At 49.0% G+C, this 19136-nt stretch overlaps 1 protein-coding gene across 5 annotated transcripts in view; it reads right to left on the bottom strand.

Annotated features, from left to right (window-relative positions):
• The window catches only part of LOC101796631 (aquaporin-7), a 31399-nt gene that overhangs the window by 2334 nt on the left and 9929 nt on the right, over window positions 1-19136 (bottom strand). For 2 of the 5 annotated variants that reach the window (XM_021275563.4, XM_027446385.3), the window contains exons 3-6: window positions 6067-6193; window positions 3126-3252; window positions 908-1045; window positions 177-295 (exon numbers count right to left, since the gene is read on the bottom strand). In XM_021275563.4, the coding sequence (XP_021131238.2) occupies window positions 177-295; window positions 908-1045; window positions 3126-3252; window positions 6067-6193 (511 nt within the window). Of the gene's footprint in view, window positions 1-176; window positions 296-907; window positions 1046-3125; window positions 3253-6066; window positions 6194-7279; window positions 7543-10047; window positions 11119-19136 lie in introns of those variants that run through there. The other 3 variants (XM_013104009.5, XM_021275566.4, XM_072031782.1) reach the window with 3 other exon arrangements.

The raw sequence follows: 19136 nt of genomic DNA on the forward strand, positions 1-19136 counted from the left end.
CTGCTCCACCAACCTTGAACACCACCTGACAAGCTTCTGCCTGGACATTGGGCTCCTCAGAGTAGAGGCTGTGACTGTGTCAGCACACACAGATCTGCGAGTCCTTTGTACCAGCCCCGTTACAGAGCCTGCTGCCACCCACCTTCTCCTAGCACACCTCAGCTGTCCCCACTCACCTCTGTGAAGAAGCCTCCCAGCAAGGACACACAGGGATGAGGGTAAGTGGAGAAGATCGACGCTGTGGCAGTCGGTCCTGTCACCGTGAAGTTCCCCTTGGTGTAGTCGTACAGAATATCTGGGAGAAATGGGAATCAGGGGAGTTAGCACAGTGGGCAGCACGGACTTCATCACACCTGGCACGTTCCCAAATCCACCCGCTGCAGCCAGCGGAGACACAAAGGGGGAGAGAGGCAGTGACAGATACGATGGAGTCAACACACCCCTTGCAGGGCATGATCTCACTGATATCTGTCACCCTCAGACTTTGGTCTGGATGCACTGGGAGGCCTCTGTCCTTCTGACAGGGACTGAGACACGCTGGCGCTGGGTCTTCTGCTAACAACTCATAAACACGAGTGGCTGTTGTCTTATTTGCCACAGACCAGAGAGCTCTGGCTGTGCCTAACACTTGTTGGTCCATCCAACTTAAGCCCTTGCAGGCCCTTGGAAACAAAAGGCAAACAAAATGCCCTGTGCAAAAGGAGCTGTGTTCGCCAGGAAATCCTTCCCAGGGATATCTGTGCCCTGCCTAGCCTTGAACTATAAAAGTCTGTCCCAGAAGCCAAGAGCTTAACAGCGTCACTGAGATATAACGCTGAGGACTGCAAAGGGATAGATTTTTGATGACCTGCAAGTTAAGACTGAAAAGGTGCCCACAGCAACCCCAGTGATAAAGACACAGCTATACCATAGTAGGTGCCAAAGACGGTGGCTGCTGCCAGAAAGGAGCCCAGGAACTGGCCAAGCAGATAAGCTGGAAGCTTTCTCCAGGGGAGGTTTCCTAAAATGCAGTGCATGATGGTGATGGCAGCATTCAGATGAGCTCCTGCAAAAATCACAACAAAAGAGAGTGGCATTGGCCCTGGTGCACCACATTTGGGGCATGCCCCATACCCCAGAGTAGAGACTCAGACCCCAGAGAAGCAAGCACCAAAGCTCTCCCTGGGCAGGGTCTCCCTCCTGCACAGATGCCAAGCTGACCCGTTTCCCCTGGGCAGTTGAATGGTGCAGGGGAGAGAGCTCCTAGCTCCAGTCCTTTAGGAGTTAGACATCCTCTGCTTAGCTCTCTGTAGACCACAAGCTGCCTCCAGAAAGCTGGTCATCTCACCTGTCAGAGACCTCTCTCTTGGCATGGCACAAGTCCCCTCCTGCACAGGCTTGCCACTGTTCAACGTAAAGAGAGCCCAAATCTTAGACTTATCACCCACCTTTTATATGGGTACAGGTAGATAAGACATATCCCAAACAATGAAAAGACCTTCTGAAAAGATCTGATAGACAGACCCTCTTTTTTTTTTTTCCCTGTCCTGAACTGAAGGGATCAAAAGCTTGGCATCTGTGCATCTTCAGAGGTCAGCAAATGCTCCAATCTTAGTGGCCTTCTCCTTGTCCAGACTCAGAAAGGGGTAAGATCCAGATGTTATCTCATCAAAGTGCAGGACAGTGAGGTGAAAGTACATGTACCACCTGCTGCAATACCACAATCACAGCTGAACTGGGGGGAGACACACATAGACCTGTGTTTTTTTCTGACTCTTTGATCCTTTGTGGGCATGACCAGCCACTTCAGAGATCACAAAAAGCATCTTGTGACACAAGTGAATCCAAACTGCAATGTCAAGGAGCCCTGACACTGGTTCTACTGCCATCCTGTTGCTAGCTGAGCTGAGATCTCCCATCTCTTCAGCAGGTCAGTTCCATCTCAAATATCACCCAGGACCCTCTTTGCTCAGCCCACTTTCCCTGGGGCATATCCACCAGTTCTAGATGGGCAGTGAGACTCAGAGCTGACTGTCTGCATGGAAACACTTTCCCTTCAAAGCCAGCTCCAGCCTTGGACACCTTTGTGCCCCAGCAGTTCAAGAGCGAGGACTTGCTTTAATTTTCTGCCCACTAGAGCCCTTAATCACTTCACTTGGTGCAAATGAATGCAGAAATTGCACAAGGCAAAGGTAATGCTCTGTCATGTGAGAGAGATCACCCTATGGCCCCATAACAACACTTCCTGAAACACCACCTCCTGAGTTTGCGTGGGGGGGGGGTGGGATGTGCCTGGGTGTGGGTGATAAGGAGAAAATTTCCATACTATTCCTTGTTGCAACATCAGCAGTAAGCTTTCCTTTGCAATAAATGATTTACTTCCCCATGGGTCATATTGGCAGCATGTTTTCAGATCTCCTTGGGCCACGTTCTGATGGCATAACCCAAGTGCCTAGCATGGGCAATGCAGAAATGTGGCTCCTCTGACTGCAAGGAGATGGCATGGCTGCATCCGTGCTCTTCCCTTTCCCACTTCCCTCTGCCCATGCCCACCGGTGAGCAGTCTCAAGAATACCTGTTGTACCTTCTGCCCCGCTTGGGCAGAGCGCTGAGTGCACCAACAGGATCTGATTCCTCTCATGGCCAGCCTGGGACCACCCTTCTCCGCAGTCCTCCTCTGCAGCTTCTTCCCTCAGACCACCCTGGGCACTTGGTTGCCTGTGCCCAGTTTGATTTTGTTACTGGGCAGCCCTGTGCAGTGCTGAGCTGTGAGAGCCTCACCTGGGGCACCTACCCACACACCATCTAGGCTCAGGACATGTGTTTGGGGTCAGCATACTGTAGGTATGCCTTGTCCCCTGCTGCTCCTGACCCCACTGTGCCACCACGACCCCCTGGCTTGACCTCAGACCTGTCACCCCACCGAGGACTTGGCTGTGACCACTGGATCACAAGGCTGACACTGGCTATGGTTCACCAGACCTGCTCTGCTCTTCTCTGGGGACTGTGGGACTGCATTTTTTTGGTGGTGAGGACAAAGCCCCTCATTGTCATGCCATCACCCACCTCTCTGCAGCCCACTCCTGCTGCCCCAATGCCTGTGGCCTTTAGGGGACATAAAAATGATGCTCAGGTGTCCTACTCACCAGAGATTCCTCCGGCTGCATGGATCCCCAGGGTGACTCCAATGCCAAATGCCAAATTGATGCTCACATACTGCCCAAATTCTCCTTTTCCTAACACCACTTGTGCTGCAGAAGACAAGCCAAAGACCTAGTGCATGGAAAAATAGAGAAAGGAGTGTTAGAAGTAGTGTTGTTGCCATGGTGGGCTGAGCTTCCTTGCCACTTCTTCTGCAATACTAACAAACCTCCATGGATGGGAAGACTCCAAGGTGTCCACAGGGACAAATTGCTGCCAAATTGACCAGGTGCCTGGTATTCCATATTGGTGGGTACTCCATCACACCAAACTCTGCTCTGAGTTGGGTGTGAGGAGCCAAACCCCAGACTCTGATGTCCAGGGACACTCATACACGGTGGCACGTTGTGTCCGCAACCTGGGACGTGAGCCTTGGGAGCGTCACCACAGCTGCATGCACGTCTTTCTTTTCCTGGTGTACAATTTACTGACTAAAAATGTAGTTTGGCAATGCACAGCTGTTTGCCAAACTCAAATCTAATTTTGGTAACTTGTTCCAGCCAAAAAAAAAAAAAAGGAAATTCTGGTTGGACTTTTCCTTTTGACACATATACTTTTCAGTTCGAAAACAACCAAGGTTTCAGTATTTTTTTTAGTGACTGAAAGTGGACTGGGAAAGAAATTAAAAGAAATGTAAACACTCTCCAGCAGGAAAAGACATATTTAAGAAATTGCCTGAAAGTAAATTCTATTTCATTCATTCTTTGTGGTCAGAAGGTGGAAAAATCAATTCTTGCACAGCTCTTACACTCAAATCTGGAGAAGGACAAAGCATCTCTTGAGATCTTTGCCTTTCCAACCACTTAGGGCTTGGAGAGCATATCCTGTACCTTGGACTGCATCAGTGTTTATTCAGGGTATCGTGCCCCTCCAAGAAAAGAGTCATTATGTGCTGCACCATCTAACTTCTGCTCTGGCCTCTCCTGTTTTGATTCAGATCTTTACTGGCTGCTCTGCCTGGATCCAGGTTTTATCTCATGTGTCTGCTCTCACTCTTCCCTTTCAGACATCACCCAAATCCCCTGGTACCCACAGACACTCTTCTTATCTCTCATATACACAGACCACACTCTGCGCCACACACAGCTACAGCATGGGGCTTTCTTTCAGCCTGCCTCAGCAAAAGCCCCAAAAAGCAGCACCTGGGACGTCCTCCAGCATCTGCAAAGCCCTTACAAAAACTTTCCCCACTCATTTCTGAGCTTGTTCAAAGCCACATCCACAAGAAGCCAAATGCACAAAGCTCAGGTTGTGCAGGACAGCATGCAGTGCAGAGAGGGCAGGGCAGGAGACCTGGCCACGCCAGAGAATCTATTTTTCAGCACAGATCCAAACCTCTGGTCACCTCTTCTATCCTCACAATCCCAAAACTGCATTTTTTTCCTACCTCCCCATTCCTCATGCCACTTGCTCCTGCTATCTGGTTCCCTCTTTTATGAGCATTGCCTGTTCAGTAAAACAAGAGGCACTGTCCGTGTGCTACCACCCAAACAGCAGCCAGCCAGGAGTCCTGGAGATGCACCCAGCACACTTCCAGCTGCAGCAAGGGCCAGGGGGCTGCTGAAGGGTCAGGGGGCTGCTGAAGGGTCGGATGCTGGATGCTGCACTGGGATGCTCGGTGCTACTTGTCCTCCTTCTATGTTCCTTCACAGAGTCTAGTGAGGCAAGAGCAGACATGAGTTGAAGGCTCCAAAATCTCCCTCGGGCTGTCCTGAGTGCAGAGAAATGTCTCCTCCATATGCTATGTCCTACAGACATCCCTGGCAGGGCCCCCCACACTTGTTTTTTATCACCTGGGGAGTTCCAGCACCAAAACACGACGGGGATAGAAGAAACCATGGTTTGCTCAACTCCTGCTGAGGAGTCTTGATTCTGTACTCCAATTTTCAATGTGCCCAAAGCTACCTGTGCAGCAGGAGTGAACACCGAGGGGCTGGATGTGCAGTAAGACGTGGTAAGAAGCAAGCATCCTCTGCATGTGCAGTTGTTGCCCTTGAAAATAAAACACCTTCATCTGTGCAGATAGCTGTGGCAGGGGGCCCACATGCTTATACAAATCTTATCCTCCTCCTAGGAAAACCTCCAAGTATGAGGTATTTGGATTACTCAGATAACTTCCCCATCCTCTGTCCAGCCCAAAAGGCTGCTCTCAGCCCAGAAGTGCTTACAGGCTAAGACCAGGTATATGCCTATACTGGCATAGGCAAATACTGAGCCTCAGCAGGAAGAGGATCTCATTTGGCAGTGTTGGTCCGACACACAAAAGCTCTGATCCCAGAGGGCATGTCACCACTACAGGGATCAATTCTGACTGCAAAGCAATCTCTCTTGCCTTTCTCAGCCTCTTCCCCTGAGCACCTCCAAGCAGCCCAAAAGCTCAAAACGGTTTCACTTTTTCTTTGTGCAAGAGACCCCTCAGGCAAGATGGGAGTTTCTGTGTGATTTGAGAAGAGCACTATTCTTTTGCCAGCATGAGACAACCATAACCAAAACCCCGACGTGCTTTACACCTGGTAATTAAGTTTTCTAACGATGGATTGTGGCTCCAGAGAGTTTCACAGATACTCATTGCCCCAGCACCCCCATCAGGAAGCTGGACGCACGCTGTTCTCATTTTGCAGGGGCTGTCAGTGGTAGAGGAGCAAGCTCCCAACCCTGTGCAGGACCCTGATGGCTGCGGGCACCTGTCCAGCCCATGCCATCCCCTCCAGTACAATGTGGAGAAAAGTACTACCTTTGGCACCACCAGAGAGAGTAACAAGCAGCTCTGAGCAACCCTGAGGATGCAGTAGGAAACCACTGACCTTGCACATTGCTGCTGCAAGTGCTTACCCACCCTGCTCTCTCACACACACACACACACACCTGGGCTCATCTCCTCCTTACCATCAGGATGTACATCCCCAGTGCTTCTGCCAGCAGCTCCCTGATGGTCGGGCTACGAACCACGAGCATCTTCTGAATCTTCTCCAGCATTCTCCTCTCCGGCTCCAGCCTGTGGTCACAGGAGCTCCTGTTGTGACAGCACACTTCATTGCGCTGAGCTAAGTTACCCTTTGAAACTTGGCAACCTTCCTTCACCCCCAGACACCTTCATTCATTTGGTTAAAGATGAACAAGCCAATAAAATAGCTGTTAGCTTCGACGTTACCACACACAGACAACATCCTTTTAAAACTAATGGGTGAGGATGCAACATTTCTGCTACCAGAGCATTGCAAACTCTGCGCCTATGCCCAGGAGAAGCCTATTTCCAGACCCATGGAGCTGTAGATAGCCTTGGCGTGTTCCTAAAGCCCCTCTATTTCTCCATAGCCTTTTTCACAGGCATCAAACAGGAATTTTGGTTTGTAACCCACTAGCATTGTAACCCACTAGCTGGTGGTTGGGCACCAGTAGTTTTGTAGCAGGTAGGATCAGGACTGTTTGTTGGTGCTTTGCAGGGCTGTTTGGTTCAAGCCCAGCCTGTGGTGAGGACACTGCCTGAAGCTGATGTGCACCTGTCTGTGTCTGGGAAAAACAAAGCCTTGAAAACTGCTTCAGGTTGAGTATTTGAGCCTGTGGCTCCCTGCTACTAAGAGCCTCCCCCCAGCCCCCAGCCCCTCCTCTCCTGTGGGGCCAGGAGAGACTAGTCTCAAGGAACAAGAGATGGGCACCTCCAGCCTTGTCTGGGTGCCAGAGCAGAGTCCTCATGCTCCTGATTCCTCCTCCACCTCCCGATTCCCTCTGCTCATCTCCCTGCCTACCAGGTGCTCTTACCTCTCCACTGCAAAAAGGTTTTAGTGCCCTTTCAACAACCTCGTGCTTAAGCACATCCTTTTAAACTCTCAAGACCTTTTTCCATGAGCTATGTCTGGCTCTTGACCAGTTTTCTTCCCCTTTCTCTCAGCCTGCTGCAGCTCTCTGTATTTTCTGGAAGGAGCACAGTGCATAGCTCCGGCAGAGTTACCAGAAGCTGCCCTGATGGGGACGCAGTGCTCTGTTCATGCTGTCCTTGGTGTTGCTTCCCTCTGCACTGGGAAAGTTCACGAGCTTTTCTCTCACACAGAGGACACTGACAGATGTATAGCAGAACTTGGGAAGCTGCTTCTCCTCTCACCTCCACAGATGATTGTCTGTCTTGCAGCAGGGACAGGTTTTATGGACAGCAGTAAGCCCTGGAGATCTCACGGGATTTCTCAGATGGATGAGGGTGTGAGTTGGTCACAGCTGGACATACAGCTTCACTTCTCACCCCTGGATCTGAGGGGGCCCTTCAAGTGGATTCCTGCCCCTCACAAACAAGATAGCTGCTATGTCTCTGAAAGGTTTGTCTCTTGCATTCAAGAATTAAATATAAACATCTATATATTCTCATCTGGGCTGGAAAATTGACAGGAATTTTATGGGAACCCATGGACTTGCACTCTTTCCAGAAAAAAAAAAAGAAAAGAAAAGAAAAAAAAAAAGTTACTTTGCAATAGATATCTTTGTTTTAGTGACAGTGGTTGCAGCATGATCACTGAAATTACCATCAAATCTCCTAAAAACTCCAGCATGCTTCTAGACTGGCATCACTGATCACAGCTGGAAGAGTATGGCACTGGATGTGCCTTTCGCCACTGCCTGTCCTCCCTACACAGGTCACTCCACAAGATGGCACTGAGGCATTAATTTTTCACTTAAAAGTGTTCAGATGGGCTCCTCTGTTGGCTGCTGAAAACGTGAGAACCCTTTAGTTTTTTTTTGGTTGGTTGGTTGTTTTTTAATACATATTTATACAATAAAGAAACGTAATCCACCAATGTTCAAGGACTGAAACGAGAAAAAAAAAAAAAAAATCTTTCTGCAAGTCCTATAGGGCAGAGCTCCTCTGCTTTACCAGCATGCAAAATGCAAGTATGTGAGAGTGAGCCTCTCAGTCTCCGCTTTATCATTAGCAGCAAAAAACAGGCAGCTCCAAAGGGCAGTTCATCCCCATGAAAAATAAGCATCGGAGGCCAGACCTATGAGTCACGGTGGCAGATCCCTCTGGTGCCTGCAGCGGGGACGTGGAGGGATCAGCTCTGATGTACACACCCATGGAGGTGCCTGCCACTGGGTGAGCCAGGCTGCCCTTCCTATCTGCATCCAGATGTGGCGATCCCCAGCGAGTGCAAACAACGGCGGGTGAGTCAGCCGAGGGCTGGGGAGCGAAGATCTGCCAGTCGCCTGACGTGGCTTGTTTGTGCTTGCTTGGTTTCACTTACCCGTGGGGCTGATGAGGATCTCTGGGGTCATCAACAACAGTCCCCTACCCACATAAGCGGCCACGTCACCTCTCCCCTTTCACAGCCTGATCAGGCTCTGTTTTAGGGTTAAGTGCTTTTTGCCCCTACTCCTCCTGGTGGAAGCCTGTTACCAGGACTCGCTGCTGTGAGGATTAGAGACTTTCTTCTCATTTCCAGACAAATTGTCAATGCCATTTGTTCATGTGCCAGCATTACCCCATCACAGTCATGAGATAACTCACTTCTTACAGGTGCTGTCCTATAAGGTTTGTCAGGACAGCAGCTCACGCTTAGCTCTGCACTGCCTCCTGATGTTTACCTTGAACATGTTGAAACTTCACTCAACATTAGCCCTACAGAGATTTAACCGAGTTTCCCACCGCACATTAAGCAACCACCTGCTAAACCAAACCCATTTTCTTCCCTAAGGCAGGTGCACTTTCAGTAAAGGTCTTGGTTTGCAGAGGAAAGCCTCAGTTTAGAGAGGAAAATGTCGGTACAGTTGAGGCCCGCTCGCAGTGCCGGTGTTGATCCATATTGTGCTGAAGATCCAGGGTCCTGCCAGAGCAACCCCACAAAGGATGAGCCCTGCCGCAGACTCTAGGGCTGTCATGGAAGGAGAAACTTCTGTCACTGAGTTTGACAGCGGACATTCCCTCTGCACCCAGAAGCTCATTTATCTCTTAATTGCACTAATCAACAGCTGGAACATTGCCAGTCCATTAGCTTCAGCCCTGCTGGTGGAGCATTAACTTCTCCCCAAAGGCTGCGTGAGCAGACAGCAGAGGAGCTCCTCACCGTGGACAAGGACTGCTCACTCCTCCATCAGCCTAAATGAAGACAGGGTCAGCCCTGGCACCAAGACATCTCCGGGCTCCTTCAAGAAGCAAGGCCAGGGCCTGATCCTGGGGCTCCTGAGCCACATGGCTGTGACTGCATTCCCTGATCAGGCCACACTCAGAGTGCACTAGTAGAAGGGTGAATGCTGAACCAGATTCCTTGACCTCACGGAAGCTGAATTAGGCATGGCCATGTCTTAGAGAGACTCATACAGCACCGGTATGACCTGAGCTGTGGCAGACACTACTCAATGTACCCTACAGCACCTGCACTCCGTGATCTCCCACCTATTGCTCAGCATCTACCTCCTCCTCTCCTCTGCAAGTGGCGGGCACTGTGCAAGTCACGGAGACACCTGATATTCATCTCTCAACAGATGGCTTTGCTCTCCATAATATTAGCAGCATTCCCACTTCCAGGACACCAGTTTCCATGGCTTGGCATGTGGCCTCTGACCCTGCACCTCATTGCCCCTTGCCCTGAAGCTGGCTGAAGGTGTATCCCCCACACATCCCACCAACGCATCCATCCCTTCATTTTCACCAAGGAAACGCTGAAAGCCATCAGCTCCAAGATGGCCCTAAGGGGACTTTGCCAAGCACTTCCCCTGGTCACACAGCCCTCTCAGTTCCCAGTCTCTGCCTTTCCCACCCCAGCTGAACGCTGGAGCCACCACAGTTTCTAACTCCAGCCTCAGGAGCAACTGATGCCCACATCACATAACTAATTTTCATTCTCTACATGGACCCCTTTTCCATAAAACAAGACTAGGTCTTACCTTTCCGGGCAGGAGGGATGACTGAAGGTGGAGGGATGTGGTTGCACAAAGGTGGGCTCCTGCTCCGGCCTGCAGCCATCAGCTTCCCCCTCTGAGAGCATGGGGCTGGCTGGGCAGTGCCTCCCTGCCCCAGAACGCAAACGTTTACTGAGCCAGAGGTAATCCATGGCGTGGTGGTGTCAGCAGGAGGGGAATTATATGGCTTTTGCTGCTAGTTAAGGATCAAGCAGGGCTGTCTAGGAAGGGGTCACCTGGGGTAGCGCTCACCCCATTGTTGGGCAACAGAGTGAAGGGCACTGGGGTTCTCCCCACCCCTACCTCCCCCTTCCCTGTGGTGGGTCACCCGTCCCTCCGTCTGGCTTTTCAGGCAGATAAGAGTTATTTTTATATGCTGTACAGCATGGTGATTTGTGAGGGACCTCACCAGCTTCCTCCTGGACAAAGCCCTTGACCCGGCAGAGTCTGAAAGTCTCCTTTCAGCTTTAACAGAGACAGAAAGCAAGGCACAGGGACACCTCAGGCCTCAACGAACACCACAGGAGACTTAGAGTACCTGTGGGATATCAGCTGAGGTCCTGCCAGCTCCCCACCTGCTGTTGTCCCCCAAACCCTGTCCATCCCTGACACACACCATGAGCACCATATTCCCCCAGCCTGCTAGGGCCAGGCTCCCACCATGTCCCTCTGTGTGGGACCATCCCCAGCCTACACTGCAGGTCTCCCCCAGGCCCCATGAGGAGAGCAGCAGGCTCTGAGGGTGCAAACACTCCCCCTGAGCTTCGAGCTGCCTGCTTGGGTCTGTTTTCAATCCACAGATAAGGTGAAAGCTGGGGAAACCACAGGGCATCATCACTCTGGAGATAACAGGAGCCAGGCTTTTTTCTGTGAACACCCATGCTCTGAAAGGGAGATGTTAAAGGGGAACAGCTGCAGGCTTGGAGAGAGGCACCAGGTGAATCGAATGAGGAGTGTGAAAGCACTAATCAATGCCCAGATGTATAATCAGCAAATGTCACCTCAGATTTTGTGCATATCGGAGCAACACCATGGTGACTTAGACCCAAAGCAACTGACCTAATTTCATAGGACCTTCAGCTGGACATAACTTCTGGTCATTTCTGCCAAAGGCTGTATTTGGTTTAGGGACACAGAAAAAAAGAGTCTCTGTAACATTTTGATGTATAAAAGATGCTGTAAGGTGCTGGGAGGTGGCTGGCTGGTGTGTAGGTAAAGCCTCCTGAAGGTTGGTTATGCACAGCTCTGAAGAACTTGCAGTTCAATCAGAAACTAAAGATTAGGCTGCAAGAAAAGAATAAGGAGCCTTTTTTTTTTTTTTTTTTTCAAAGAGAGCCAAATGCAGCTGTGGTCCTAACAAAAAGCCCTAAATTGGCACCAGGCGCCAGCAGCAAGACCTTGTTCTGTATCACACCAGCCACAGGGTGCCCAAATAGCATCCAGTATGAGCAATACCTGCCATGGGGGATTTGTCCTTATTCTCTTTTCAGGGAGGGGAAGGCCAGGGAGTGGGTGGCCACGCCAGCTTTCTCAGCCTTGAGGGCTGCTGCCAGCACGGACGTGAAGGCATCTGAAGGAAACCCCCGATAAGCTCTCACTATCGCGGCGGGGAGGAGATGCCGCAGATTCCTTGCAGACATGCACAAATCCCCTCGGACACTGCACAGACTCTTCCAGGGCCCCAAAAAGCCCTATAGGCATTGCAAAGGGGTGGAGGTTTGCCCCAGCATTGCCCAGACCCTATCACCCTTATGCCTTCCCACAGTCCCTTTAGCTGCTCTCATGCTGTTTTGGGAGACAGGATACGATCCAGATATGGTGGATCTTGTTGGCTTCCCATCAGTCTACGTGGGAAGCCATTTACCCAGAGAACCCCACAGAAGCTGAAAATCCATCTGTTGGTGTCACCTGAACAAGAGTTATTTGTGTTTGCTCACATCGTTTCCCAGCACAAGTCCTGCACGACAGAAAAACTGGCAACTCCACAAACCAGCCCACGTCATGCAAAGGCACCAGCACAGAGTGTGTTTCCCAAAGCACATGGCACCACACATCAGTCATTACATGCAGTGCATGTGTTTCTAGCCCATGGTAAATACTAAATATTGTCACCTGTCTTTGTTGTCCCTTAGTTTGCTTTTACACACACTCGTATCAGACATTTCCTAGTGAAGAAGTAGTTGTTGCATATTACCTTTACAATTTTGATTTAATAGGAAACTTATTGGGGTCAAAATATTGATTTATAATCTAATGAGAATGGCAGAAGGTCTGCACCTACCCCCAGTGTGAATGTGTGAAAGCTCACTGGAGCTGTCTCAGGGTGGATTTGCACAGATGTGATGGGCACCTGATCCCAGCACAGCCTCCAGGCTCTGCCACTGGAGCAACACAGAGCCAACCCCTAACAGGTCTGCAAGCCTATAGATGTAACTTCTTACACCTGAATGTGCATGCATCAAACTGCAGAACGAGGCACAGGAGCAGCTGTGCCTTCACGAGTAGCTGCTCCAGTTCATAGAGTCTACCAGGAAATATGTTGCTTTGCTCACATGGCTTGGCTGCTCACCCCAAGTCTCTTGAGCAATAAGTTCAAACTGTTTCTTTGTGCTCTGGGGTATGTAGTTCATCTCTACAAGTCCTTGACACAGGATGTTGCAGATGCTAAAAAGGGACCAAAAGATGGCTATACAAATTCATGGAGGGAAAAAAACACCAGTGGCTGTTAAACACAGGTGCCCTTCACAGAATCACAGAATTTCTAGGTTGGAAGAGACCTCAAGATCATCGAGTCCAACCTCTGACCTAACGCTAACAGTCCCCACTAAACCATATCCCTAAGCTCTACTAAGCTCTGTCACCTGAGCTGTGAATTGTTGGAGATTGTAAAAAAATCTGGGGAAATACATTTTTTTCTGTTCACACGTTCCTTTCATCATACCTAGGATCTCCTCTATGGGTCCAATCAGTCTGCATGACTGCTGCTCATCTGGTTGTGGTGCCCATTGGAACAGGGTGTCCATCACTCCAGTCACAGGAACAGAAGACCAGCAGTCTTTACTAGCACACTCTTGAGTTGCTGGGTTGCCCTGAGGTGAAACCAGGACACCCAGAACATATTCCCAGCTTTGCTGCTCACCAGCATGAGTCCTGGGCAGTCACTCCTTCTCCCTGCCTGGTTCCCCATCCCCAGTGGGTGACCACAACACCTCAGTCAGGAGCAGCTGGGGGGAGCAGGGGAGACCTTTGCAACTCACAGCGTGCTGTATGATGCTCACAAAAGCACCTGCCTTGGCTTAGTGCTGCATTGGCCATCATCTGCTATCAGCTCCACCTCCTCATTGCTATCTCCTCCTCTTCAGGAGAGTCAAGGTCATGCACATCTCAGCATCCACTTCATCACTGGTCAGAGGCCCCCAAAGAAGAGGCAGGAGCGTCCTTCACATGCACAACAGGTCAGGCCGGCAGAGCAGCTCCCTCCACTCACCAGAGCACCCACTGTAATGCCTACGGCGGTGCAGCAATTCAGTGGCATTTTAGATAAAGTGAAAGCTTTAGAAGAGGGAGAGCTATTGCGCCACGTAGAGTCCCTCTTCTCCTTCCCCCCAGGAGCTGGAGGAAGCCACGTCGTGTGCGTCATTTAAAAGCAGACAAGAAGCAAAAGGCACTTGAAAACTCACCATGGGGAACAATCGTGCCCTGGTTTAGGGCAGTAAATAACTGACTTGGTCCTGTTCATCTCATTTTATTGCCTTTGATGTTTGTATAGTGCTTAGCAGGGGAAAGCAGGCTAACGGAGCAGACAGCCTTCACAGGCACCTCCTTGTCCCTTCTGCATGGCCCCAGGAGGTGGCAGCTGGGGATGTGGCACCTCCACATCATGGTCACAGATGGGTCAGCGTCCTGCTCCCTCACAAGTGCCATGGGGTTTGCCATGTCCCACCCAACCCCTCCTTTCCCTAATGCTGATGGTGCCTCAAATTTTGGATGTGAGCAAACTCCCCCAAATTCACAAATCCTCTTTTAAACCCACACCAGCATCCACCCTAGAAGAAGAAAAGGGAACATCTTATGACTGGCAATTTTGTGGGATACAGTATATTTGTTGTGTGTAGCCACGGGGTGGTATGGGAGGAGACAGATGCCTAACCACAAGACAATCTGCTTGGGCTACGGCTGGGCTCCCAAAACATGTTTGTTCAAGAGCTTTGGATACATTCTGGTTTGTCATTATTTCTGTCATACAGTTACCCCAAGTTCTTTGGACTCCAGCTTGTTTGGAAGCACCACCAAAATACCCATCACAGATGCTTTGTTCCCATAGGCAACAGTGGGATGGAAGAACTCCTGCCCTGATAAGTGTCTGCGCAGAACGAGGTATGAGCCAGCAGCGACAAAAACATGTTTTGTTCTAGGTTGTCAGCACTGAGGAAAAAAGATGTTTATGATTTGAATTTGTTGATTCACACTTGCTAATAACAAGATCAATCAAGACAAAGAAACGGAGATTAATAAATCATAATCACCTTAAAGTTCTTAACAGACTGACCCTAATCTGTACGCAGGGTCAAAGTCTAAATATCCTGTCTACACATCTAGAGTAGGCAACTCATAAGGGATAATTATAAAAACTAAATAGCCATCTCTTTCTTGGAATGAAGATACATCCTTTGGCTAAGGCAGCACAGGAATCATCCCCTGCCTGCTGACAACCCACGACCTGGAAGAAAACTCCAGTTCCTGTGGAAGATTCCTACAGTGTCAGCCAGTGCGTTGACTTGGATGACAAGTCACATATCTTACATAACAAAGACGGTGCTCCCACGCTCAGTGTCCCACCCAACCCGCTGTCTGTCTGGAAGGAGTGCATCCCTCCCCAGGTGCTGTCACCACTTTCCGCAGCACTCAGTGTTAATCAGAGGGTTCCCTTTCAAGCGCTGACCCGTCCTGCTGGATCAGTCCTGCTTAGCTTTCAGCGCTTGATAGCATCATAAGCCGAGGCAAACGTAAGCAAAGGATAGAAACAGTGGATAGAGATCTAAAATAGGCAATTACACATAAAGCAATGTTATGTTACGCACAAAGGTGCATGAAATATGCTTGAAAAAAATAATCTGTGTAGATAGGAGAGTTGCTTAGAGCCCAGAATATTATCAGATCTGGAAAAAATGCCACATGAATGCGTCACTGGAGCATCATTGAATGGCTGTGCACAGAAAATGTCATAAAATGGGCTGTTGTATTCCCTTTCCAGCATACATAAATTATAATTTCATGGCTTCTGTAAATGATTGACTAATAAGTGCCATGGGCCACTGTCTTGCGTTATAGTTACCTGCTCAACTACACTGTTCCAGTCCAATCCCTCCTCACACCCTCCTCCCCTTTAATAAAGCACGTTTTAATAAAACATCTCTTTCAGATCATCATTGGAGAGCAAATGAAGTCCCTTTGAAAAATATTTGCATATTCCTTCCATGGCTGCTTTCTAAGCCACCTGCTGGCACGGCTGTGGGGTAGCCTAATGCCAAGGAGAGACACCAAACACAACTGATCTGGAGCCATACGTGGTGGCTCCCAGGCCCTCTGCTCCATTATGGGAGCTGTAGGTCATACCAAGCTGCTGCTGCTTGGAGTCTTGCAGGGGACTAGATGAGAAGGATCAACGGTGAGAGTTGCTGCCAAAATCTGTCTAGCCTTAAAATGAAAGTCCCCTTGTGCCACAGGGGCTTGGCCACTCACTCATTCCCCCTCTCCATCCATACGTTAGTATTAATTAGACCAGAACACACCTCATTAGCCTTGTGTCACAGCAGCCTCCCAGCCTGAATCCTGCCTCATGTACCTCTGACACCTGCTGGGAAACAAGGCCATGTCCAGAGGCAAAGATGGGGACAAGATTTCACACACACAAATCAGCTGCAGAGACCTCCTCGCCATCTGCGAGGCAGAACTGGTCTGCTGGCACTAGGAAATGTTGTTTAGACAAGTTTGTCTGGAAAGGGCCTTGGTGTTATTTGCACAGATTTCCCGTGTATTTTGCATTTGAGTCTAAGCCACACACAACAAAAAAGCACATGCAAGCATGCTGCAGTGAAGAAGCAACCATCACAACTCCTACGACTGAGATACTTTTACCTGCCTGAATCATAAATACATTCTTCCTTTTCTCTACTAGCATAAAGACAGTTGATAGAGGATATATACCTGGACAGATGATCTGCCCTCTTTCTCCATATCATCCTTTTCAAACTGGTTATAATAAACTCTTTGGAGCAAGGAGCAACTCTCCTATTTAATTTGTCTGGCAGAGTCAGGCAGAGCCTAGAGGTACTGCTGTAATAACCATCTGCACTGATGTGAGTTATAGCAAGGAGGATGCACAAAGAGAGATTTGCATCCGTTAGGGGTGAGTGAACATCACAGCATGAGCTCTGTGTGTTAGCACATTGGAGGAGCCACAATATACCCTAGGAGATGCATTTTGCTGCCATGGCTTTGGGTGCTGGAGGAAGACCCCCACGTGGCTCTCCCTGACATCGTGTGGTGTTCCCTCACAGTGCTGCTGTGTAATTCCTTAAGGTGATGCCCATCAGGTGTGGTCTCCAGGCTCCAGCAGAGTGCCATCCCAGATCCCATTGATCATCCTGGAGAGTTCCTTTTGCCTATCAGTCATGCTCCTGTGCACCCACAAGCTGTTTTCAGGAACTCTCCAGGGTAGTTTGCCAGTTTTATCAGTCCTGGTGTTGTCACCAACTGCTACATATGGCAATGAACCATCACCTCCTGTTGCTGCATGGATCACAAAGAATCAATGATTAACTGCAGAAACCTACACTCCTCAGAGTCGTGGATACTTACAGAGTCTGAGCTCAGCACCTCTAAATCTGTCTTTTGCTCTTCGCATTTCAGAAACTGTCACTGACATGTGATGCTGCTCCTATCTGGAGCAGAGTATGTGCTAGTGGGCAGAGGAGCCTTCCATTCCCCACCTCAGACATACCTCTCCAAGACATTACTCCCAGAATAACTCAGCCACTTAGACAGGCATGGACAACTGACCATGTTGGGCCCTCTGTGACCCTGGGCTGCTATGAGCAACAGCACCAGCTGCAGCTTTCCCAGAGAGCAGGAAATCACCTCCACTCCATGTTTTCAAAGATCTTGACAGCAGGAGCCCACGCTATCTAAAAGAGTACCTATGGATCAAGGCTGTCCTCAACAGAGCCTCTCCTCTGGTACCTTCAAGCAGCAAGAAACTCAGTCCCTCAGTGTAATAAGAGCCTGTGTGGGTTGAGTCACTCTCTGTGGGGCAAACCTTCCCCAGAGCTAAAAGCCATCATAAACCTCACCACCTTCTGCTGTACCTCCACAAGCACAAAAGGAGAACTCTACGTGCATACTCACATGTGCATTTCCATGAAAAAGCAAGAGAGAGACTGAGTCGGTGCAACAAAGCGATTTGGAACAACAACAACAAAAAATCATTATACATACTTTCCCCCCATGATCAGGATGAGAACTAAACATATAACAGCTGTTGCTTAATGCATTCCTTGACAGCACACAGATATTATGCTGACAAGCAGCTCTTAAGAACCGAGATAGCAAAGGAGAAGAAGAGAAGCAATGATGTTAGTTACACAGAGAGCAGGTCAGACCTTAGTGTGACTTTAAAACAACCTGGTTTCCACTCCTTCATTTATCAGAGCATTTACAGTAATGCAGTGGAGCACTGTAATAGCATTTTAGCAGCAGTAATAGCTTTAGAAAGGTGATATTTACTTCACACGGAAAGTGGAGAGAGCCACATCACAGGCACCCTTTAAAACCTGACTTGAAAAGTAGCCTTTGAAAATAAATATTGGTGTGGATCCTCTGCTAGCTGAGGGTCTGGATAAGACCAAATAACTCCCACCTGTTTCAGGTCTTTGGCTTTCACCAAAGCACAGGGAAAAGACGAGCAAAATACCACCCCCCATGCTTCCCACACGCTGGCCTCCTCCAGTGCACCATGGCAATGCCTCCCACGCTGGGCTCATCCCTTATTCCCGGCTCCAAGAGGTGGCAGCAGCACTCCTGCCTTCAGGAACTGGCTCCTGGGTGGGACTGGCACCCTGTCCTGCCCTGGACACTGGGGAAAAGCGAGTGCACACTGACTCACTGAGATACCCTCCGTATCTCTAAGCTGAACCAACAGCTGCAGTGGGCAAAGCATAATATAAGACACAGGGAATGTGTATTGGATAGGATAGTTTTTGGAATTTGTATCTGGCTTGTTTTTTTCATGTTAATGAAGTTAGGAAAAACTCTTTCTGGGATTGAAACGAGCCCTGAATCTCTGCTTACCATTCCCAGGGGGAGGCTTGCCAGCAGTGCTCATTACAAACACCTCTGCAGGAGTATCAGCTGCACTGATTCTCTCCAGATATCTGTGAGACTAATGGTTGAGGGCAAAGTCACAAACATGTCAGCAAGAGAAGAAAGACAAGAGAAAGGAATATAGCCTGTGTCCCAAGGACTGTACAACCTCTACAGATCAAGCACATGATGGGAAAATAACGAAGAGAACCAGGAAAATACCTTCCCACAACCCGGGAGAAAACGCGTTGTATCAGATGGCCACATTTCAGTTCAGCCTTCTGGTGGTAAGACTTTCACTTGAGAAGGTTAGCAATGAAGTGCATGTCAGTGGGTGCAGTTTCTCTCCTACCCATGAGTGACACTAACCACAAGACCTAGAGGGACATCAGAAAGTGAAAACAGCATCAGATAATAGGATTAGATACTAGTGAGTTCTCTTTTATAACAGTTTTTAAATTATTATTATTAGTGACTGTTTAAAATTATTATTACTAGGCTTTTCTGAATTAATCTGGATTATAAGTATTAGTACTGCTGTAACTGGACTAATAATGACTTTATTATGTTTTGATTATATTAAGATTTCAATTAAGCTAACAGTAAGCTTTTGGCTCAATATGAATACAATATGTCCTCTTTGCCCATAACAATATTCTGAGCACAGCATGAGAGAAGCCATCAGAAACACAAGGTTCATTACCAGGCACTTG

Source organism: Anas platyrhynchos, chromosome Z (genome assembly GCF_047663525.1).
Source record: "Anas platyrhynchos isolate ZD024472 breed Pekin duck chromosome Z, IASCAAS_PekinDuck_T2T, whole genome shotgun sequence".
Lineage (NCBI taxonomy): Eukaryota > Metazoa > Chordata > Aves > Anseriformes > Anatidae > Anas > Anas platyrhynchos.